This window comes from Rhinolophus sinicus, chromosome 2 (assembly GCF_057876585.1).
Source record: "Rhinolophus sinicus isolate RSI-liver-muscle chromosome 2, RSI-T2T, whole genome shotgun sequence".
Taxonomy (NCBI): domain Eukaryota; kingdom Metazoa; phylum Chordata; class Mammalia; order Chiroptera; family Rhinolophidae; genus Rhinolophus; species Rhinolophus sinicus.
This window is the reverse complement of record NC_142502.1, coordinates 74,974,404-74,999,930: the sequence shown is the minus strand read 5'-3', so window position 1 is coordinate 74,999,930 and position 25,527 is coordinate 74,974,404. Positions and strand designations below refer to the sequence as shown.

At 38.2% G+C, this 25,527-nt stretch overlaps 1 protein-coding gene across 1 annotated transcript; it reads right to left on the bottom strand.

The window, feature by feature from the left end:
- Positions 1-4,816: 4,816 nt before the first annotated feature.
- On the bottom strand, positions 4,817-18,707 carry LOC141571791 (uncharacterized). The gene is made up of 4 exons (XM_088796327.1): positions 18,649-18,707; positions 18,444-18,543; positions 17,484-18,354; positions 4,817-14,120 (listed from the first exon to the last, which is right to left on the bottom strand). Exons 1-3 carry the CDS (start codon positions 18,705-18,707, stop codon positions 17,563-17,565), a joined length of 951 nt encoding a protein of 316 aa, XP_088652453.1. The 3' UTR covers positions 4,817-14,120; positions 17,484-17,562.
- Between the last annotated feature and the right edge of the window lie 6,820 nt (positions 18,708-25,527).

Below are 25,527 nucleotides of genomic sequence, written 5' to 3'. Positions count from 1 at the left end.
GTCATTTACTGTGGGATACAGCTGAGTTATTTGCTCTTAAGTGTTTTAAGTTTACCTATTAAAAACCAGGCCACATTCTTAATTCCAGACCCCAGGGCCTGGCTGATGGAAAGCCCTCACTCCTCCCACCCATTGCAGTAGCAGTCTACAAACCTCTCATGGCCCCGCAAGACTAATTGTCTTTTTACTTGATGGCTTTATGTATGAGGGAAATTGAAAGGCATTTCTATGCCTCTGTCTCCATCCCAGCTAATTACAATGTTCAACTGTAGTTTGGTCAAATTTTAAATAGTAGATGGTCACACTATTTCAATAGCACCTCTTACCAACATCATCCATAGATACTGAGGGAACAGAAACTATAATCTCTACATTAATGACCATACTGCATGTTTAGAAGATACTGTGTGTTAGAGGACAAAAGTTGCCACCTTCGTCTCCTTTTCAAGTGCCTCATTTCTACTATTTTAGTGTCTCATATTAAACAAGTGTGCCATAAGTCAAACACAGATTGACGAAAAAGACAATGTAGAAATTACGTCCTTTACAGATATCCACAATGGGGTTCTTTTAAAAATCTTCGGTTGCCCTCATATATTTAGGATAGCATTTGATACATGTATTGTTTTTAAGAGTTATATTCTATTACATAAAGCAAAGTTAACAGTTCAACTGAATGAAGACACTATGAACAAATGCCTGAAATACTATGCTCATCAGCTAAGGCAAGAACAAATAGGTTTTTCATATAAGAGTTAGTTGAGCTAATCTAGTTTATTTTAGGTACTTCATTAAATTGAAAACTCATTTATTACTTAAAGACTGAACCTATAAAGAAATATAAGAGGTTTAATCCAAATAAAGTGAATTAACTCTTCATTCTGGCCTTTACTTTTTTTCTTTCCAAATAATTTAATTTCATTAATAGAAATGTTAGTAAATGGCTCTTACAAAAAACACCTATTTTGAAATGACAGAGAAATATAAACAGTAAGACAAAACAAATAACTTTTTAGAGTGATTTGTGAAATACTGCCTTAGGATACTTTGTCTTTTTTCAGAACAAAAATACTATAATACATTTCCTCACTCTCTCAAGAATACTTTGCTTTTCTTTTTTCTTTTTTTGATATTGCAAATTCTATACACACACACAGCACCTCACCTCCTGCCCTGCTGAAGTCCTCTAAAAATGAACAAAGATAGTTTAAAAGTCATTTGATTTATACCATTTTCACTCACGCTTTGTAAAAATGTATGAAAGAGAAAGCAAGGTATTCAGTTTGAGCTAACGAGACAGTTGCTCCTAAAGTAGCTCCTTGAAGTTCGAGGCAGTAGGCAGCTGCAAACATCCGACTGAAAGCCCATCTGCGGCTTCACAGCTTCCAGTCGAGGATGTTTACAGTCGCTCACTGTCAGCAGCAGAGACCTTCTTTCTGTCTGGTTAACCTGAAAAAGGGTCCCTAGCAGGTGTTTCTAAGATGTACAGGCAGCCATTCTGTACATTACTAAAGTCTCATTCAAACACAGATATATTCTAGAAAATGTCTCAAATTCAACACAAAACGCTTAATGTATATCTAGTATTCATCTACCAAGTTCCTACAAAATTTTACGATATAATAAGACAACGTATGCAAATGGATTTCCTCCATTACTGTTAGCTACAGGAACAAATAGGCAATGGCAGGGTTACTTAGAACGATTCCAACATGCATTATGTAATTAAAATCCTTCTTTAAGTGACCAAATATGTAAATTAAATTATGTTAACAACACAGAGTGCACATTTAACATTAAATACTACACTTAAGTGAACTTAGACTCTCAATGAAAATAGAAAAGGTCTATGTCAAACATTATAAATTCCAACACACACATAAAAAAGACTTACGTGCTGCTTTTATATATCACTTTTGCTCTGAAATCTGCTGCTCCCAGAGACAACTTGTATAGTCAGCTGGTTTTTCTAAGAGTAAGCAACAATCAGGAGAAAAATAGAATGGAATAACAAGGTCTATAACAGGCACATATCAGTTTGTAGATCTAGGTTTCCCACTGGAAAAACACAGAACCTATCACTCGCAACAGAGTGACGCACATTAACTCCAAATTTGAATGTTTTGAATTCCGCTCCCATTCTCTTATGAAAATAAATGAGGAAAACTGAAGGTTAAGCTCTATCAGTCACTACTTTCCTGAAGTAATTCAAAACCCTTCCTAGTCCGGTGAAAGATTAAGCAGATACAGAAAAGAGGGTGTGCCTTTCCCTGAGATTTGTTTTTAGATGAAGTAACCATACGGTTCTTAAGTTGCAGAAGTCTTAGTGCTTTGCAACACCAAACCCAAAACAAAAACAAAATCCACACAAACAGTGTCATGTTTACTGAAACTAACAAATGTGCAGAGCTCCCTAAATTACTTTTTCAAAGCAAAGGGTAACTCTATCCTATTAAGGTTAAGAAAGTTAATCTTTCAGGCAGCAGGTGAAAACAAGCTGAATTATGTGGTGGCCTTTTTCTTTTATTAACTAAGGACTTTGAACTATTAAAACTTCCTAGGGAACCACATTTTCTCAATGGGTCAAGTCACATAGGGGAACAAAGCAAACTTTATCAGTGCTGTGCGATTCTACATTCCAGAAATTCTTCCTACTTGGCATTTGTACACCGCTGCTGACTGGGGCTTGAGTCAGTTCACCCAACTCAGCTCCAGCTACCAACCTTGTGAACTTCTCACCAAGACACCCACTTCTTTTAAGTTAGTCACAAATAGACAGGCAGGGTCCACTTTAATTAAAACAGATAAATAACAAGCCTTACACCCTGTGAAGACATTGCATAGCAGTAACTGTTTACAAAAAGAAAATATTTTTACTCCCATAAATTTTTCTCAAAGTGACAGATCCCCTACTTGCCTTGGAATCTTAGTAGTTTTAAACAATAACTTTAAATGAAAAAAAGAAAAACCCTAAGTGATTAGTACATACTAAGCAAACAACCTCAAAGAACAGGTCAGTGAACATGAGATATTACACCTTAGCGCAACTTTGAAAATCCAGCCTTTTGCTCAGAGCTCTATGAATAAATAAAAAAATTATCCAAACAAAGTATGAAAGACCGTAAGATCTTAGTTACAAGGGTTTCTAAATGGAAGGACATCTAATAAGCATCAATATAGTGCTTCTATATATATGGGCTTCCGTTTTTAGAGAAGCATCAGATAGATGACATCTATGTGAAAGGTAAAACAGATTTATCTCAATGAGATGCTGAACAATTTTGCCAGTTTAAGTGAGACTCAATGTTAAACTTCTTGCTTGTTTTCTAGTAATTGAGCAGTATTGGTTCCATTTGGAACAGCAATTCTCAACATGAGAGTGTGGGAACAATGACCTAGGAAGTTTCTTCTAACCCCACATACCTAGACTGCCTCTTGTGACTTCCACTCTGCAATTCTTACTCAGATGGAGAGGGTGCTGAGTATGTGTATTTTGCAAAAGCTACCAAATGATTTTACTGTCCCTTCCTGGCAGAGAACCATTAATCTAGAAAGACAGAACTAAATAAATTTGCTTAAGATTGAAAAATCTTGCCACTACTTGAGAAATGTGACCAGTAAATCCATTAAAAAAATCATGAATCAAAAACAAATATGGCAGAATAAGATTTAATTGTGTCTAATACATTAAATCCTGGTTCGTCTTTTATAACCCTGAAAGTGCCCATAGAAAACTATGTACTTAGTTCAAAACCATAGGAATCCTGGCTGTTAGACATTGTTAGACCAGGTCCCTAAAAGTCTCCCCACCCAAAGCGCAGCTCTGGATGTCTCTACCCTGGTCAACTTTTATAATCTTCCCGTATTAGTTTTGTTTTAACTGTTTGAAGGATTAACTCCTGGTGGTGGACAGTTTATCTGGGATTGGTCCCAGATAAGGCTTAAAAAATTGTATTAGCTACCATAAACCATTCAGTCTTGAACCATCTTATTGACTCTACACTCATGCATTTTCCTAAACTGTGCATAATTCAGAACATCTTAAAATATTACAGCCACTCAGGCTATTCCCACTCCCTCCATTCATATACCCAGTTCTCTGGATTTTAAGATAACTGGGTATTTAAACTAATTAGCCTATCCTTGAATGGTGAGATTTTAGGCACTGATCAGCAGATGTTGGAAGCTATCATTACTTTATTTGTTGATTTATTTATACCAGGACTCTCCTTTGGCCACGGAAATGCAAAGGTGCACATAGGTGATCCTACCCCACTAAAGGATGATGCTTCTCTCTTTAGTTCCACCTTTCTCCTCCTCTGTGTCCATCTAACCTCCACCCCACCCCCAGGCCTCTGAGTGTTCGCAGTGGCGCCCCAGGAACAGGCGTGTTTCATGTCAGCACAGGGCCCAGTGTCCAGGTTTGGTTCTGCGTCCTTTCATTCGCCACCTCTCTGGGTAGCCATGGTCCCAGGCAAACTGTATCAGCTGTACTGGCATTTGGCCCCTATCCCTTCCTACAGAAAACTCAACTAAAGACAAGAAACACAAGTGGTCTTTGCTTCCTTTTGTAGAAAGCATACACAGAACGGGTCTGAAACAGAAGTAAAATAAATGTACAAACAAAATTCTGCTCTTTAAAATTAATATTCACCTTCTTCATTTATACTTTACACTTAGTAGTTCCCACCATTTTTAGCCTAATTAAAGACTTCTAGTGCTCATTGTATTTCTTCCTAATGACAGTGATGATGAACTTTCCCTTACTTTTTTTTTTTTTTCTTTCTCTTTTTTTGTGATTAATAGAAATACCTACCTAGTCCTCGCCTCTTGAAACTGGCTGAAGGCAGTAGGAATTTACTGGGAACATTTTCCCATGATTGTGCACACGTGGAAGATTAAGAAACTCAAATTCTAGAAAAAAAAAAAGCATTACCTTTTTTTTTTATAGAGCTTCAAGAGTTATAAAGAATAAAATTGCTTCTACTCTAGAAATTAATATATTTTGTTCAATTAACATTCTCTAATAAAATGGTGTGAAATAAGTTGAGAATTAAGGTAAACCGTGTGTACTCAAGTTTACAGCCTTAACTTTAAGACAACATTTTTGTTGCATGCCAAGCAATGTCTGTGCAAGCTCTCGTTTTATCCCTGCTATGGTGATGAAGCACATACTATCATCACCTCACACAGGTGAGGACAGTAGGTTTTGAGAGCTGGAATCACATCTATCACTCACTTTACTCTTCTGAGGTTTTGTTTATTATAAGCTCTTCTGAATCATTTGTGGAATTGGGGGGAGTGTGGGTTTGAGTATATATGAGATAGTTAATGATAAATCAATAAAATTCTGTTTTTGTTGTAAATTGGGCATTAAAATTGCTAAGTAAAAAATTTAAGAGTAGAAACAAATATTCAGATCTTCTGGTGGTAAAGCAATTCATTCATTCACTCATTCATTCATTGTATATTTATTCATTTGCCAAACTCTCCTTTAAAATAATACTGAATTATAATCAATACCAGGGTTCCCCAGACAAGAGCTCTCCAAGCTTATAAGAATTTTGTGGTGTTACCACCCTACTCCGCCATCTGTTCAGAGCCCCTCCTCTCCTACTTTGACTGGCATTCTCACTAGGGAGGGGGATTCCAAAGGGTCAGGGCATCCCAGCCTGCAGGCTAATGAGGGACTTTCCATGTCCCTCCTCCCAGCCCTTCTCCCCCCCCTTCCTTCGTGCTCAGCACTGTCAGCAGTTCCCAGACTGTATCCCTCAGACCACCTGCTGGCTCAGTTCTTCCCCATGTGGGGTTCCTGCTTGATTTGACTCCTCAGAAAGAGCAGCTTTGACTTGGGATACCCTTCCAGTTCTGTTGAAATATAAGGTCCTATTTCTGAAGGGACATTAGTTGAATTTAAGATGACTTTCACTATAATAATCATATGGCAGAATTCAGAATTCAAACAGTCCTTGTTTGTTTGTTTGTTTTTAATATATCAAAGCAATTAGATTAAGTTCCCTCAAACAGTAAAAACTAAACATGATTAATACTATACCTTCCGAGTAATGAGAAATTATTTCAGAGGAACGCATCTATAATAGAAACTGCATTAAAAAAAAAAAAATACTTTGTTTATAAATTTCACAGTTAAAAAAAATAATCACCTCCAAATTAGGTTAACTGTACATAGTTGATATTTCTATGGATATTTTAAGCGAGTTAAATGATTCTGATGCTCTTAAAGAAAGATTTAAAAGTAATTTGCCACTTAGTTCATCTTTAAAACATACTTTTAGAAAGTATTTCTTAGTAGTAGCCAAGGTTAGTTTAGTCTTTTATTAATCATTTTGTATAAAGTAACATCAGTAATTGTCATAGAAAAATAGCCAGTTTATTGACATACTTAGAAACTGACTCCTTGTGAAATTATGTAATCATTAAAACAAACACGTTTACAAAGCGATGAATGGTATAGAACACTAGCTATCCCATCAAGTTAAAGAAAAACCAAGAAAAAGCTATATGTATGATATATTACCAAGTTAAACATTCAGAATATACACATATGATTTTTTCTTTCTAGTTTTCTGTATAAGTTTTCTTTAATGTGACTACTTTAATACAAATATTTAGGAAAAAATTACCCATTTCAGATACAAGAATTAATATCTCGTATCTCGAGTAATATAAACAATACTAGACGTTTCTCAAGAACAGTTCTCTATCTAGATAAGTCTTTGAAAAGAGAGAAAACTGCATAAGCTCTGATGGCCATGATTCTGTCTCAATCACTATTGTGTCTACTAGAGCATAAAATGCCTTACACATAGTAGGTACTCAATATATGCCAGTGGAATTTTTTTAAATGTTGAAAAGGTGAATCTTAAAGCACACCTTATTTACAATTATCCAGTATCTTTCCTTTGAAAAATTTATGAGCTCACAGCTTTTTAAAAAGTAGGGTTCTTTTCCCCTTTAAACGTGATGAAACAGACAAAAGTTAATAATTGGTCCATGTTTAGAGCCAGAGCTATAATATGAAGATGTGATTCTCTAGCCTGTGGTTTATGAAGACTGTCTTGAGACCACCTGACGTTTCCGCCAAGGTGGAAAGACAGGGAGCACTGACTGGACTCTTTTGCTAGATGACTGCACGGGCAGGTCTCCGGCGCGGAGCCTACTTTCTTGGTGAATGGCAACTATGACACCTATACCTCACAGAGCTCTTCTGAGGAACGACTGAGATGTGTATGGGAAGCACCAGACACATATTAGTTACTTTTCCTTGTTATTACCTCCGGACTGTGGACATGATAGGGGCAGATTAATCAGAACAGGGTTTACTAAAGGAAATAAACTACTAATTTCATTCGGGCTTTTACACTTGCTACATGATCTCATTTGACCTCAGTGGACATCAATTTCCTCATCTGTAATAAGGGTTAACTAGATTCTCTCCAAAAAACTTCCAGCTATAAAATCCTATGACTCTAATTCCTTCACTGCTTGAATTTATGAGGTAGGGCTGGAACTGGAGTGGGAGAGGATCGAAAGAAATTTTTAAAAAATTAAACATACACAAATCATAGAATCAGTCTTCCTTTAACTAGTGTTATTTTTCTTAATACAAAGAAGTACCAATTACTCTGACTTCATTCACCATCACTTCCCACACCCACACATTTTTAAAAATAGCCAGACTAGGAGATAGTTTGAGAGTATATTTACAGACACAGTAGTTAGTAGGTGACTTATGAAGCTTTCAGTAGAATAACTTAATTACTTCCAATACTGTCGGGTATGGGAATTGGGTCATAAGCAGCAAAAGAAGAGGGGCATATACCTTATATTTGTGGCAAACAGTGGCATAGCACACAGAAAACAGGGATAAAAAACTCTAATTCAGAGTCCAACCTTGAAATCAGGTTGTAAGATCTCCACACCATTCCATAAACAGAATGGGCAAGTTAACCTGAAATAAGTCACTGCATCTCAAAATCAAAGACACTTTCAGCAGAGTTTGACTGCGAGTTAATGTTTGACTTTCACTGTTATGGGGCTATAGGCAGCTTAGTTGCTCATGTTAGACTGTTCTAGATTTTCAACATAATGACTGTGAAGTCATAAGACTAAAATCATACTTCCATTCAAAGAATAGTTATTAAAAAACTCATGTTATGATGTCATCCTATTATATTCGCCTAAATAATAGGTACTTGACAGCAGGTTTGTGCTAAATTTGAACTGTTAGGGATAGGCGATGATGGAAATACAGTGTGACTGGCCCTAATTTCATTTGTAGATTTAAGCATTAAAAATGGAGGTGAAAAAGCTTAGGTCAACCAAACAGGGCAACCACTGAAGCAACAGTGACAAACTACCAACTGCTCTTTTGCTCCTATTGCTTCTAGGGAGGAAAGAATCTGAGAAAGCATGGGATGATTTCCAATCATTTCTAAAGGCCCAGGTTCCATTTTTGTCTAATTCTAATAAAAACTTGCAGTGGTAGTAATCTAGGATGTACAAATAGGAAACATTTGATGAACAGTGGTGGAAAATAATAATTTCCATGATTATAGAAAAGGGTAGACAAGTGGGAGGAAAACGGATTTAAAAAAAAGGAACAAATGAGAAAGAAAACTCCCTTTTCCCCTTTTTATTCCCTCAGGGTAATTTATTAGTGATTCTTGAAATGTTTGAACACCACCGTGCAATGATCAAGAGAAAAGATCTTTACTTTACTTTGTATTACAGATGGAGATCTAATCAAACCTGTTAAGACCAGGCCCCTCTACCCGGAAAATGAATAACTATTTAAAAATAAATTAATTTCTTCAAATCAGTACTTTTATCATTTGATTAACGCAACATTTTGTTATTTAAACAAAATGTTTTTCATAAATGATACTGAATAATGTACCTTTCTACTTCTTTAGAGCCAGAGAGCAGGATAAAGAGAGAAATTTCAGGAGGCCATAAAATGAATTATCATAATGTATAAGGGTAAAATCAAACATATATTTTGGATGTTCTGGAAGTGTCACAATTTCAATGATTCCCAATATAATCATCAATCAGTAGAAAATACATTTAGATCAGTGATCTGATGAAGAAGGCATTAGAGGTGATTGAAGCACCATCTCCAAAATCCTAAACTCCCTAAAGAGTTAACCTTAGTCTTCTATGAAACAAAAATGCCACTTTTATTTTAACTAAACTATCTATTTAGAAGAGAGGATTTATCAACAAGAAGAGTACTTGAAATCCATCTTAAAAAATAACTGATGAAACTACCCTAGCGTCTCTGAAAACATTAATTAAAAAAAAAAAAAAAGAAACCTACCACATTGGTTGGCATTCCAGAGTCTGAAAGTACTAACTTTTCTTCTTATTTTTTTCTTTCTATCAAAAGTGCTTCTTAAAATTGCCTGTGGTATTTTTAAAATGTACTCAGAAGTCCTAAGGCTCTGGCAGTTTTTTAACTAGTAAAATAAACACAGCAATGGAGTACCTGGAGTTCTGCTGACAGTATTGTTTGTATTCTAAGCTCCATCCACAAAGGCTACAGAGAAAAATATCAGTATAAACAAATATTACTTAGATACCAGTGGCATCTCAAAGCAGCACACCCAAGTCTCGAAATGCGAAAGGGAGAAATTTTCCACTCCCACAGTGCATAACTCCCCGGTGAACCCCATGTCAGGCAGAGAGTGAGACTGCCTCTGTTACAGTTAAGTAGGGGAGGAGGTGTGGGTGTGAAGCAAATCAGTAATTTCTTTCTTCATGTATTTCACCATCTTTTTTCCCCTCAATATATCTCTTCTTTTCCATGATGTCTCTCTCCTTTCTCCACTTTTTCTCCTTTTAGCTGTTTTCTCATCGTCCATGTCCAATTCAAACAGAAAAGATAGCTTTGTCCTGTAATCTCATTGCTTAATATTAGTCTCTAAACTTCATACAACAGACATACAAAAACACCATTGAATATTATTTTCAAAATAATATGCAAAGTAGGGCAAGAAGTGAGAATGAAGTGAGCTAAGGTTAAGACTGGGGAAAAAAATTCTCCCCTGGTATTTGCAATGCCCAAACTTCCAGCTGAGAGCAAAGCTAAATGGGAAAGAAGCTTGAATTCGGAGAAATGCTAGCAAGTAAGGCATAAAGGTTCAGGCAGCCCTATGAGAATCATAAAGAGCTGGTATGGCCCACCTGACCACGCCGACCAGGTAGCTGAAACCTAAGGCAATGCTAACTTCCGAGGCTTTGGTGTCTACAGACTAAGGCTTAAAATTAAGGAAGGAAGATATGCTGCTCTTCAAGACTGGGCCCAGTGGAGTTCCTGATCCTTTCCACATAGACTCATCTTCCCCAAACTCTTGTGTATCTTTTTGTTCATTCTTAGCACTACTGTGTTATCTACTCTACCTACACTTACCGCTCTCCCCTCACTTAAGGCCCTACCCTAAAATAAAAGTCTGTGCCTTAGTTTTCTCAATTGTAAAACGATAACAACTGTAACTATATAATAATAACTACATATAGAGTTAAGAAGATTAAATAAACTAATACTTGAAAAGTATTTACAACAGTGTTTGGTACATGAAAGTATAAGAATTTGTTAAGTAAAATGAAAATAAGTTATTTGTATATATGTATTTCTGGATTTAAATGACAGAAAGCAATTTATGATGGCAAAACGGACTTCAAACAGAAGAGGAAATACACTAATTTTGTCAAGATGTGTCATCAGTCCAGTCAAATTACCAAGAGCGATTACCCAAGGAACCAGGCTTTAGCTTAACATTCTGTAATTCTGTATTAACCATATTCTAGCCTGGTCCTGAGAGACTTAATCATCGAGGAAAAAGTAATTCTATCTGTTGAAACCACAGTTCACGAAATCCAAGTGTGAGAGTTCACCCTTAGTCTGGGATATCCTAATTCTGACAATTTAGTATTGCAGTCATTTGCATTCTTTATGTATTATTTAGATATTATTTAAGAGGCTTCATTGTATATTCTGAAAAAGGATAGAGTTCGAAGTCAAATGTTTGGACTAAACGGAAAGGACTCGTTTTCCTTTGGAAGCAGGGCTGTAATGAGATGAAAAGGACAGCTGGAAGTTGTAAAACTGGGAACAGAAAAAGGCAGGAAAAAAAGATAGGATAATACAGAAGGAAAGATGATGAAAAGAAAATTAAGGTTAGCTTCATGAAATGATATTATCTACTATACTTGTAATGTGTGAAAAAAGAAATGATACAGTGACATCAAAACTTATCATAAACAGGGAACAAAATGCATCTCAAATATAGAGCTACATATTTAACAGTATAAAATTACCTCATGAAAATAAACACTCTGGTTTAACTTCATCTTCCCTATTTAAAAATTCCTTCAAAGACAAAAGTATTTAAAAACATGTCTGGAGTTTTAAAGATAAATTACCAAAAATTGGTAATTACAAGTTTTTATTTTTCTATCGATATTTAGCAAAAAGCGTAGCTACTTTCAATGATCATTTGAAATACCAACTCAGAAACCTGTAAGACGGCTAATCATATTAAAAATTATTTCCATAGACTGATTTCATCAATTTAATACTCAGAATTTTAAAACACTTCAGCAAATGTTCTCTAGGTAATTGTAATAAAATGTTAAGCTATGAAAAATAAATATATCTGACTTTTTAAAAAATAAATACATCATTTATAATAAAATAAAATTCTACTCATAGCAATTCAAGGAATATAGTTTGCTATGAAAACAGATCCTTTGAATCCTTGTTTAATAAAAAGTATTAGCACTGATAGTTTTAATCTACACAAAAGGAAATGAAAGATTTTCAAAAGTTTCTTACGTAAAAAATATGTAGTGTTGAAGTGTTAAGCTTCTCTAAACTTTAGCATTATACCTCTAAAAGTCCTAAGTTCTGCCAGAAGAAAAGTACATTTCAATTAGTCAAGAAATTTCCACTACTCCTATATTAAGAAGCCACACCCCATTCAACTAATGACAGGAAAACATTTCAATTCAAATCTCCTAACACTGGCCTGAAACACAGTTGTGTTTTTCTTTTTTTTTTAAAGATACAAAAATAAAACATAACTCACATTTTCAGAGAAGAAAGGAAACTTTTACTAAATAAGTGGCAATTATGCTGAAGAATTTATATGCTAGGCACGACTGAATGTAAAAACACCAGAGCAGTCAACCATAGCATTACCACTTTGAGTATGATTAACAGAATGAACTTTGAAAGGTCAATTAAATGTCAACACACTTTAAAGAGATACTCTTCTTAAGTCTGGTCAATGTGTAATAGCACCTCATAACTTAGGGGTACCCTTCTTAATTCAAATGTAATATGCATGTGATATACGTACATACATACACATTAGACTTACAACATGTCACCAACCAGATTACTATAGAAAGTCATCTAGCGTCTATTCTCGAGTTTTGACTATTTAAATATTGTAAGTTATGAAATGATTAAAAAGAAAATATAACTATTTATTATATAGCACCATCCAATGAAGATGAAATGCAAAGTACATAATAAACGCTAAGACTAAAGTTTATCCAATAACTAATCCTATTTATTCCATTATAGGAAGTCATTCGCAAAGACAACCCATTATTGTGCCTAATACATCACCCTACTACTTAGTACACCCCCCACTAACCTTCCCTGAATGCTTGTGGTTAAAAAAACTTACCAATAAAGGTACATGGCATTCAAAAACTGCCAAGTTTAGCATTAGCGGGCTGTGGGACAGACCAAGTCCCGAAGGCGCTGAGTGCACATTCCTGGCATTTCATCCAACGACTCAGTAAGAGCCTTAATTCCATCCCACGTAAGGGAGGCTAAGTCCCAGAACCTCAGAATGAGAAGGGACCATCAACATCATGTGGCCCAAACCTCTCTCGACCTTTACAGGTCAAGAAATGTAGAACTACAAAGGTAGAGCAACCTGATTTGGCTGCTACAGCTCCTTAGAAATCAACTATTTGAAACTTATTTAGTCTAGTGCTTTCTTCTCTATAACAAATTTATCTTATATTCTCTCTCCATTAGGACTTTAAGAACAGGTTATAATTGACCAAATAGTTGTGGTTACCGCTGGAATTCAGAGGAAGAAGAAATCTTCAAGGTGTTAAAGGGATCTTGGAAGGCTCCAAGGAGGAGTTGGAAACTGAAGAATGGGTAGAATCTGGGTGGTGTGAGAGGAGGTATCATTAACAAGGGAAGCAATATGGACTAAAGCACTGTGATGAGGAGTGGGCCATGTTCCAGCAACTATGAAGAGAAAGCTTTTTAGAGTAGGATGAGATCCTGGTTTCAAGACTATTGTAGAAGCCAGGAAGAGGAGGTTCAATTTGGGAAACAAACAGAGAATTAAAGGATTTTGATTTTGAAGATAGCAAAGACTAGTGTAGCAATAGGTTTGCTACAGAGAATGGAAGTGGGGAAAGAGAAAGATTTGAGGTGCCTCATAGGAGGCTGGTTAGTAATTGTAATCATATTTTACAGGGATATTGTAAGGGACATGTCAGCTCACTTGAGAGAAAGCACTTTGAAAGTGTAAGAGCTCTAGAAAATAAAGGTATTTTTAAAAGTCAGAGGGCAGGAGTCTCTCTGATCCTGTCCGCACGTCTTGATGGCATACAGTTCTCTGAAAAGGCAAATCTGGAGTTGAATTCTGGGTCTATTCCTATGGGCTCAGAGATAGAAATACCTTCCCTTCAATACTTCCAAAACCTAGATCCCAAGAGGAGAGCCAGCTGCCACCCTAAGCACCTGTAAGGCTGAGGATCATGGACACTAAAATCCCAAACCAGGATGAAAATTTTGAAGCATACCACATAGTCAATATAAAGTGATAAATAAGGGTACAAAAAGGTTAGAGGTTAGAGCAGACGGCAGCTGAGCCAGGGCAGTACACGAGGAAACCCAGGGAATTAGCCGGCACTGTGGTCTGTACCCTTCTCCTGCCCCTTTCCTTCTGCTCAACAATGACTAGTTAGTGGTGTGACCTTCCCTTGTGTCCAGAGCTACTTATCTCCTCGTAGGTTGTCTTCCTCTCTTGTCCCTCTTCTACAGCAACTCTCCAGGGCTAAAAAAGAAATTTTTAAAAGTTACTATAATAAACTAAAAGCCATATATATGGAGTATATACTGAGTGACAGATATTATCGGTCACTAATTTGTATCTTACAGAAGTTATATGCTTACACAATACCCAAAACAACTCCTATAAAGTAGGTACTATTATCCTCATTTTTCAAGTAAGGAAACAGAAGGTTAGAAGGTGAAGGATGCAGCTCAAGTTCACCTGGGTAGTAAATGGCAAAGCTAGGATTTAAATCAGGTGTGGCTGATCCCTCAGCCTATGCTTTGAACCTTTCTACTAAACTCTTCCCCCATTTCCCCCCCAATAAACATGAAAATCCTCACTTATATGTCAGGGATTTTACGGATACAGAGGTTATACGACCCATTATATGGGTTTGTAGATGAAGTTTTGACCTTAGAGGGCAAGGGGCTTGGGTTCAGCCACATACTTGCCTGCCAAGTTATCATATTTAGGATTGAAACCTTCAAATGTGAGTGGGAATGGTGTTTAGGGGACAGCTTTCCATTCAGCATTCTTGCTCTGCTTCTCTCAGGCCTCCTCTTCCTTGGGGTCAATTCCCAATTATTTGCTCAAAACATTATCTGCCTAGTTGAGAAGAGGTGGCTGGGATTGCCACTCCCACAAATCACATCCAGGCTGCAGGGAGGTGGTGGGAGTATCCCATAGGAGGAGGGGTCTCTTGGGCCTGTGCCCCAAAGCAGCCTTCACTCTGCTTATAGGTGGTGTCTTGGCTTGCCTGCAGAAGCAGTTGATCCCTGGTCACAGAGCCCTACTAAGAGATGAAGCCAACATGTCTGGTGCTGGAGGGGAAATGATCAGAGCAGTGAGCATCTGGGCATGCTTTTTTAATGCTCCTAGAAGAAAGCAACAGTTGCCATTAAACATTGGCAAAAAAACGAACACTAAAAACTGTAACTTTGGGAGGCACTTATTAAGAATATAGATTCTTGGTTCTGTTCACATAAATTCTGATTCTTTAAGTTAGGAAGGTGCCTAAGAATCTGAAGTTTTGCAAGTACTACTGAAGATTCTGAGATAGGTGGTCTGAGGATCCCACTCTCAGATACACTGCTCTAACCCACTACACGGCTGTCCAACCAGCAAACCCGCTCTGAAGAGAACACACATTTTACAAAGACAGCTTGTTTGTTCAAATATCAATACTAGGTCCTATGTTGAAGGGTCACTTTTAAATAAGGCCACTAGTCTTTCCCGAAGTTTCCAGGCTTACAAGTGTTTGGGACTTATTCTCCTGATGTCCCCTATTACACGGGTCCCTCAGGAAAAACAAAATATCTCATGAATGATGCAGTCCACATAGGCTCTCTCCACACACATAGCACTTGTCTAGAGTGAAGACTTTCTTGGCAAGATGCTATTTCCAGTGCTTATTTTATATTTGTACAAGATTGGGGATAATTTTCTCACTGCAGAATTAGTTGATTTCAAAGATACACTTTCCTTCATGCAACTGCATTGGATGGTTTATTTCATGCTATTTTAAAAATGAGTTTATAAATCAGCACTCAAGTGAAATATTATGATTATGATTAGTCCATTTAATTAGACATTCAATCACAATGCAAACAGCTACAGCTACTGATTATTTAGAAACATACCTTTTCAAAGGTTTGTGTTCTTCAAAGAGAGCTAGGTCATAAAAGGTATTATGTTAAATCAAAATTGCTATATTTCTCCCAGAAACCCTATCAGTTGTCCTTGTCTCTTTCCAAATCTGTATCCCTATTTCAAGCTATAAACTTTCAGGCTAGATACCGGAATCAAGCTCATGGTTTTCTGCCAGTTTTTTTCTCTGATACCCTCTTTCTTTTTCCTAAAGCATGATCATAATTCTCTTTAAGTTTGGGCAAAAAATAATTTATAATTATTGTCTGAGCATTAGTTATTTTATCCGGCAAATATTTCTTGAGTATCTATATTTATGTACTTACTTTTAAAAAAAAAAATCAACTTTTGTTTTTATAAATTCCATGAGAAGAGAAAATGCCCAGTGGAACACGTGACATCTAGAAGGCACTCTCATGAATGTTGAGAAAACAGGGGGAATTTATCATTGAGATAACAAAATAATTTCTCTTGTATTCATTACTGACAAGTATACGTTTAATAGTTGAGAAAATATGGGTTAGGAAAAATGTTTGATTTCACTTTTTATGAAATCAAAAACACAGGTTATCATATCAAAAGTTGACACTACATTGTATTGCAACACAACCTGTGATAACAATATTTCAATACCATTACCAGACCAAACCTTTAACATTAATAATTTATCAAAATTATACATGCCACTAACACATCCCAACAAAGAAGGTTATGTAAGTGAGCCGTCTTGGCGTCAGTGATACTGAACACAGCAGCTATTTTCAATCCTTCATTAAAATTAGATCAAGACGTACTTGAATTATGCGTTACTGTTCCTGTATGGAAGATTTACATTAGTTTAAGATTTACTTTAGTTGTAAGTGACATTTTCTTTTCCTTCTTTGTCAGAAGTTAGAGCCCCCTCCTCCACCGGCCTCATAAAAGTTTTCAGTAGAAAGAAGCAACACAGAAAAACAACAACGACGACGATGACAAAACACCTTCGCTGTTTACTCTCTCCTATGTATAGTAATAGCCCTGTTCTCCTCCTAAACTGAGTCCAGAAGGGATGAAGAGATCGCTGGGGGCACCTGCCACTTCAACCTCAAGGTTGATTATCTATCCCAGACCCAGACCCTAGAATTTCAAATGGTGCAGCAAAGACGACAGTCTTAAGAAGCTTTTTTAAAACTAAGTATGGGTAATTTATTTTTCACTGAAAAACAAAACAAAACAAACCCTTGAAATATTACTATTTGAAAACATCAGACTTAAAAGTTACTTCTCAGTATAGACTGAAAGGTGACTCCAGGAGCATGTAAATATATCCTGGCCTACCGCTTCCCAACTCATGTACCACGTTGAGGCCCAGGAAAATCTCTGAGATGTATTTTTAAAAAGGGAAACCATGTAGCTCTAGCCTCATGTATCACTCATAAGGAGACCTAAGCGGTTATGTCACTTGTCCAAGGTCACTTGGACAAGTTACAGACAGGGCTGGTGCGCGACCTTCTAATTTTTCCACCTCCCCAGCCCTCCCGCACAGGCCCTCGGTAGCCCCAGCTCTCGAAGTGTTCCCACGGATACGGTTCACGAGTCAGTGGCATGTCAGCGCCTCTTAAGCCTTTTTTTCCTCCCTGCCGCTTCTAAAAAGTATTAAAGGCGCTGCGCAAGCTTTCTCCCCAAGCTCAGGTGCCCCAAACCACTTTGAGCCTATCGCGCCCAAAGCCAACTCACCCGCAGCCGCGGGCACGGGAGCCCCCGGACGGACTCCGGCCCTCCCGGCAGTCCCCGCTGTCCGCGCCGCGGCCAGGGCTCAACGACGAGTCCAGAAAGTCACCGGCGGCGACCGCAAACGCCAGGGGCGGGCCGCGCCGCCCCGCGGAGGCGCCGCAAACTTTTCCCGGCTCGCAAGTTGCCGGGCTCGGCGGCCGCGGACCCACTTCCTTCTCCGGTCGCGGCAGCGAGGGGGCACCCCTTTCCCGGGCGGGGACGGGCCGGGAGGGGCCTGGATGAGCCGGGGGACCGTCAAGGAGGAGCCGGGGGAGCGCGGGCGCCAGCACTCTGAGCCGGGCCGCATTGTCTCCGTGGCCTCGGACCCAGACCCGGCGGTGGCGGCACCAGCGGGGACCGCCGGGAGTTGCTGTCCCGAATTTGCCGCCCCCATTCGCCGCTGCCGCCGCCGCCGCCGCTCACCGCGTTCTTTGTGTGTCTCTCGCCGCCTTCGGGCCGCTTCGTCGCTCGCTTGACAGCTGATGGGCTCGCCACGCCGGGTCCCGCGTTCCCCGCGGCCGCCGCCGGCGGATCGCGGCCGGGCCGAAGGAGGAGGAGAGAGGAAGACCGAGCGTTGACAGATGCTGTCTCCGAGCAGCCACCGCCGGAGGAAAACCGGGACTGCCCTCGGGAGGCACGGCCAGGCACCAGCCTCGGCACCGTACTGCCCCTTCGCGACCCCCGCGCGCCGGTACCCTCCCGTGCTCTCTCTCCGGCCACCCGCCGAGCTCCGATCCGGCGCCGGGCGCCCGGCTCCGCCGCGGTGCGCGCTCGGTGAAGACTCCTGGGGAACCCGCTCCGCCCCCTGGCTCCGACAGCCGCCAATGGCCTCCGCCTACAAGGCCAGTTCTGTCCAATCAAGTGCCGCAAAGGCCGGCCAGTCCCCGAAAGCGTAGCCAATAGAAGGCGACTCCGGCAACGCACCCGCCCTGATCCAGTGGGAAGAGACCGCACAGTGGTAGGACCCGGATCCCGGCTCCCAGAGCTAGGCTGTCCGGCCCGAGCTGTGTCACAAAGTGAGAGTCTATCGAGAGAATTCCGGTGTTTAAATTACTATATTATAACATGGTGTGTGGACAAAAATGGGAACACTAGACGCAGTACTTTTGTATGTCATCTAAATCTCTACCTGAATTTAAACTCCTTTTCTGGTAAAAGTTCACATATAAAAAAAACCTGCGCAAACATGTTGTAGCACTGTTAACTGTTCAAGTTAAGGCCCTTCCTTTTGGAACATTGCTTTAAAGTGTCTAACCAGGCAGCGCTTAGATTGGTACATCCAGCGTCCTGAGCATTTGTATTCTTAAGCCAGAACCCCGTGTATCTGAAACAGAGGTTTCTATCCTGCTCCAAAACACAGGCGTTCATGGCACTGCCAACGTTCTTTTCCTTCTGAAAGGAAACTGCATTCAAGAATGAAAATATAGGAGTTTGGTATGCAAGCCATCTTTACTGTGAACTTTATTTCTGTAGTAAAGTCACACACTAACTTCAGTGGTGGATGGAAGAAATAGCTGAGGGAGGACTTGAGAAAACCACTAGCTATAAACTACTCTGGTTCTTAATCACAACATCTTGCAAATAATAAGCATTCTATAGTTTATTTGATATGAATAGTATTATTCATTTGTTCTTGGTCATGTAAGATTTTACTGAAAGTAGACTACACATGATGAAAAGTTCTTGGTAACATATTTGCATACGCGTATGTTACAATCAAATCGCACTTGTACTTCAAATAGTTATCACATTCATTTTGTTTCTTCTGGCAATAAACTGCATTTAAACATTTTTGTACACGTGACATGTTCCTTCTGCATAAATTATTTTGGTGACCAAAACTTTTTTAAAGGATGATTTGTACAATGAACCAAATGAATATGGAGAAGAAGGCGGGGGGGGGGGGGGTTGGGGGGAAGAGAGAGAGAGAGAGAGAGAGAGAGAGAGAGAGAGAGAGAGAGAGGTTAAACAAGTAAAATATTGCTTGTATTACCATCTTGATTTTATAATTAAACTCACAACACCGTATCAAATTAGCTTCAGGGGGTAGCATGGACCCCCAAAACTAAGTTTTGTCTAAAGATTCTGGATTGACCTTGAGCAAATCTCTTAATGATGAACTCTTTTATGAAAGGATAATATCCTGGACTCTGCCTGCTTCATGGAGGGTCTGTGAGATTCAACCAAGATAACATTTGTCAAAAATTTATTTTTTTTGTAAGATGTTGTGCCAAGTGCACAGCAGCCATAAGTGTGTTACTCTCCTCTACTTTTCTACAAGCAAGTATTAATATCAACATACTGATCACTAGCAGTCTATCAGTATTTCCTCTGACTGCACATTTTTTTCAATATGAAATAGTTTTTCCTCAAACTAGATGTGAATGAAACTCCTACCTCTTTATTCTAGAGCAAAGCAGTACTTCCAGTTTTTTTTTCCCTTAATTTCTCTCTTTTAAATGGAGGTTAGGAGAGAAATTTAATTAATTTATCCTATGATTATCAATGTGCATAGTTTTACATGGAAGTTGTTAATGGCTGGGTCAAATTTATACCTATATAATCAAGTAATTTTGCAGTCATTTATCAGGAATTCGTTTAAGGTATTTGGGCTTAATTTTCAAGAGGAAAGAAAATGTATATTTTTAAAGATATTTATCTGTGTCATAGTGTAATTTGTTTACTTTGTTTCAAAATATGCAATCTAGTACAGAAGTTTAATTACTACTTCAAACAAATGTACATATGGTAACACTAGATGTGAAATTTGCTAAATTTAATTGAACTAGAGTTGTTATTTTCAGCTAATTAACAGCACAGATTTTATTTGCTGAGTGAAAATTGTAGATGAATTAATTAATATGAATCCAATATGCATAACTTATCAAGTATACATTTAAATCAAAACCAGTATTTTGTAATTTCCTGATAATTGACAAGTCCACACCCATTTATTTTTTGGGAATGAATATTTTACCAATTGTGTAATATTGGAGACTCCACTGCGGTGATATTTCATTCACTATGTGACATTTTCAAAGTTTCTTATCAATGATTTCTTTATCACTTGTCTAATATGGAAAAGGAGAGCCATTTTTCTTTTAGATAGCTATTAGTTTTAACACATATTTTAATGTTTACTAGAGAAACTGTGATTTTGGGGGTAGTTTAGCATTTGTAAAGCTAGTTTTTAAAAATACATAGACATACGACCTTTTGTAAGTTGCATCACATGATCTGTGGTAATATGACTAATGACAATATTATTTTCTCTGTGTTTTTACATTGAAGGTACTGTCATCTTAAGATTTCTTCATCAGTGAGTATAACAAATAACTGGATTCACATCTGGATTCTGATCATTGATAATGCCTCTGAATTTCCATGTATCTTGGACAAATAGATTTCCATGTGACTTCTATCCAATTCACTGAATTCAATTCACTCATTTGAAAATGATGTTTAGGAACAATGAAATAATATCTATAAAGAGAATAGAAAAATAATTCGCTCATTTTCCTTTTTATTTCTGACACAGACGAGAGAAATTTCCTTTTGTGAACCATAACATCATATTTTTATCTTTCCTTTAACAAAACATATTTTTCTGATTTCTTGAACCTGACCTATGAGTTTCCTCACTGTAGGACGTATTTACGGCAGGAGGCTTTCATATACATATGGAGGAACAGAGAGAAAATTCCAGAAAAGAGTGGTGATGGGCATACTAGACTTCTCTCCTAGTTTTATCTTGGGCCAGAGTACCAAGGAAACTTTCTTTTAGAGTTTAGTAATAGGAGAAATTTTATTTCCCCGAACTGACATCGTTGTAACTTCTCCTTTTTTTTTTTTCTCAACTATCAAGAAGCTTTGAACTAAATTTACAGCTCAATTTAGGAAAGTATTGTGGCCTGCTTCATTATGATTTTTTTATAAACATAATATTTACCTTGTCTTGGTTTATATTATCACCTATACATTACTAGCTTATATTTGTATGTATACATTTTACTTAAACTATCTAAAATACTTTCTGAAATGAGCCAAAGTCTAAATGCATGAGTAACATATTTTGAGCCTTACTGAAACCATGGGTATGATGAGCTGAGCATAACTTAAGCAGATTGTGTGGTGAGGACAACGTGAAGGAGATTGTTGTGGTTTTCTTTCACAGAAGAAGAGGAATCTGATTCACCAGGTATCTCAAAATGTTTTTCAGAGAGGCAGAGTGTATAGAGGTACAAGATGGGGAGAAGTTATTACACTTATTTTTTAAAGTTAAAGTTATAGGAAACATACATTTCTGGTGCTTTCTGTAAAATCAGGGATTCATTTAGCACATTGCGTACGGATCACGAGAATCTTCGGTTTTTTTCTGAGCCATGCGTTAAGGACGGATAACGAGAATTCTCGTTTTTACTGTTGACTCTTTTTACTTTGCACATTTTATTGAATTATTTGTGTTTCATTAATAACAAAGGAAGCTGCTTTAAGCAGTATCACACCAGGAGGGATTACTAACATCATAGGTGAGTAAATCCTAAAAAATTCCATAGAAAAATAATAAATGACATAGAAGCATTTACGCTTTAAAGAGAAGAGTGCATTTTAACGTAATTTCTTTTAAAAACCTGCCGGAACAGAGGGGTATGAGGGATTTAAACCCCGCCATACGCAACGTGTTAAAAATAGAATATTTGACTTAAATTTAAACTGAAATACATATTTTAAATCATGCTCAAATTGCGGTCACTGCCCATGTTACCCAACAGAAGCTTTTATGCTTAAGATAATAACCCCTAGAATATGTTCAAATACAATAAATCTTTTTACTGGGATTACTATACACCTATTTCCTTCAATTTCTTAATTTTTTTCTGTAAGATTTTTATTAAAAATATAGTTAACACATAATATTATAACATTTATATACCTAAAGAAGTGATCACCATGATAAGCCCTGCAACCATCTGACATTGTACCACGCTCTCACAACATTATTGACTATATTCCTTATGCTGTATATTACATTCCCATGCCTTGTTTTGTACCTGGAAATTTGGACTTCTTATGCCCCTATACCTTCCCCCCATTTTGAATTTTTCAACTACAGTTGATATTCAATATTGGTTTACATTAATTTAAAGGTATACAGCATAAGGGTTAGACACTTATATAATTTAAGAAGTGATCCCTCTGACTTGTCTAGTACCCACCTGGCATTATACCTAGCTATTACCATACTATTGACTATATTCCCTATGCTTTACTTTACATCCCCATGACTGTTTTGTAACTACCAATTTGTACTTCTCAATCCCTTCACCTTTTTCGCCCTGCCCCCCAACCCCTCCCATCTATCACTCCAAGTCTAGTAGCCATCTGATGCCATACATACTTATTGCAATACTATTGACTATATTCTTTTTGCTATTCCCTGCATCCCCGTGACTACTTTTTAACAACCAATTCGTACTTCTTACTCCTTTCCCCTTTTTTTACCCATATCCCCAACCCTTTTCCGTCTGACAACATCAAAATGTTTTCTGTATCTATGAATTTGTTTTGTTTGTTTATTTTGTTCTTTAGATTTCATATATAAGTGAAATAACATTGCATCTGTCTTTCTCTGTCTGATACTCCACTCTGCACAATACCCACCAGGTCCATCCATGCCGCTGCAGATGACAAGGACCCATTCCATTTCATGATCAAGCAATATTCCATTGTATATATGTACCACCTCCTCTATCCATCCAGCAGCAGACACTCAGGCTGCCTCCACATCTTGGCCATTGTAAACAATGCTCAATAAACGTGTGGATAAACATGTCCCTTCAAAATAGCATTTTGAGTTTCTTCAGATAAATACCCAAAGGTGGGATTACTAGGTCCTTCTTTGTCTCTTGTTACAGCCTTTGTCTTAAAGTTTATTTTGTTTGGTAAAAGTATTGCTACCACAGGTTTTTGTGGGTTTTTTTCCCCATCCCTTTACTTTCCGTGTGTGTGTGTGTGTGTGTGTGTGTGTGTATGTGTGTGTGTCTTTCAATCTGAAGTGAGTCTTCTTGTAGGCAGCATATTATAAGGGTTTTGTTTTCTTATCCATTCAGCCCTTGTGTGTCTTGATATAAACATTTGATCCATTTACATTGAAAGTAATTGTTGATAGATATGGAGCTATTGCCATTTTATTATTCATAATTTTTATTTGTTTTTTTTCATCTTAAAGAGGTCCCTTTAACATTCCTTGTAGTACTGCTTTGTTTGGAGGTGATGAACTGCTTTAGCTTTTTCTTGTCTGGGAAGATCTTTATCTGTCCTTCCATTTTAAATGATAGTCTTGCTGGGTGGAGTTACCCTTGGTCATTGCTTTTCATCACATTGAATATTTTGCCAATCCCTCTGGCCTGCAAAATTTCTGTTGAGAAATCAGCTGACAATCTTATAGGAGCTCCCTTATAAATTACTAGTTGCCTTTCTCTTGCTGCTTTTAGTATTCTCTCTTTGTATTTAACCTTTGCCATTCTAATTATAATGTGTCTGGGTGTGGGTCTGTTTTAAGTTCATCCTGTTTGGGACTCTCTGTGCTTCCTGGACTTGTATGTCTATTTCCTTTACCACGTTAGGAAAGTTTTCAGTCATTATTTCTTCAAATAGGTTCTCAATCCCTTGCTTTCTCTCTTTGCTTTTTGGCACCCCTATGATGCGAATGTTGTTATGCTTGATGTTATCCCAGAGGTCTCTTAAACTATCCTCATTTTTTTGGATTCTTTTTTCTTTTTGCTGTTCTGATTGGGTGTTATATGCTACTTTGTCTTCCAAATCACTGATTCGATCCTCTGCTTCATCTAGTCTGCTGGTGATTCCTTCCAGTGCATTCTTCATTTCAGTTATTGTATTCTTCACTTCTGACTGGTTCTTTGTATGGCTTATGTGTCCTTTTTAATGCTTGCTATCTCTCTGTTGAAGTTCTCACTAAGTTCCTTGAGCATCCTTATAACCATTGTTTTGAACTCTGTCCTGTTAGGTTGCTTGCCTCCATTGCGTTTAGTTCTTTGTCTAGAGTTTTCTCTTGTTCTTCTATTTGGGACGTATTTCTTTGTTTTCTCATTTTGGTTGTCTCTCTGTTTGTTCCTGTGTAGTAGGCAGATCAACTATATCTCCTGGTTTTGGCTGGGTGGCCTTATATAGTAGGTGGCCTACTGGTCACCTGCTCTGGGTGCTCCAGAAGTGTTTCTTTTGTGGTTTGTATGAGCCTTGATTGCTATTGGCATGTCAGTAAGTAGAACTGACCCTCAGGCTGATAGGCTGTGGGGTTTGGCCACGTCCACAGCTCATATGCTGCTGTGCAGGGTACTTACCCTATTGAGTGAGATGCTCCCCAGTAGGCTCTGATTCCTGTTGAGACCGCCTTTTGTGTGTGCTGCTTGTGGGATAATTGGGTGATGCTCTGCTGTGGTCTGAGCCAACCTCCAAATATGTAGGTTCTGGGGCCTCTTGCAATGGACTTTGGTGCAAGCCCAGGTCACCCACTCCCTGTGACCAGCCAGGGACTACCTGGTAGGAGCTACAGGTTGATCTGTGGTTGATCGCTGCCTGTGCTAACCTTGGAGGTGTGTGGGAGAGGCCACACTGCAATTTGAAGTTGTCTGCCACCCGTGTGGGAATTGGGGTAGCTCCACAAAATGCCAAGACACCTTGAGGACTGCTGCCACCTGCCAGCTCCCTTATGTTTCAGTCACTGATAAAGCCTTGTGAGGTACACGAGTTGGGTGAAGCAAGGTCTTGGGGAGTCACTAGAGTAGGAAGAGTTGTCGTCAACAGGTTAATGTAGTCTCTGGTTTGGTAGCAGTGCTGCGCTTGGAGCTACTCAGGAAAAGTCTCAGAGCACACCAAGGCCAGTCATCACCCACACCTGTGACCCATGGACTCTGATAGTTTTTCAAGAAAGACTGCAATGCAGGCAGGCCTGGCTGCTTTCTTAGAAAGTGCCTCAGGTGTTGGGTAA

Bases quoted from the DNA above. Each gene is read 5' to 3' on its own strand.
- LOC141571791 (XM_088796327.1), bottom strand. From the start codon at position 18,707: ATGTTTGCGCAGGTTTTTTTTATATGTGAACTTTTACCAGAAAAGGAG. The intron at 18,544-18,648 runs GTAGAGATTTAG...TTCTCTCGATAG, and splicing joins GAAAAGGAGTTTAAATTCAG to ACTCTCACTTTGTGACACAG. The intron at 18,355-18,443 runs GTGCGTTGCCGG...CTGGCCTTGTAG, and splicing joins TTCCCACTGGATCAGGGCGG to GCGGAGGCCATTGGCGGCTG.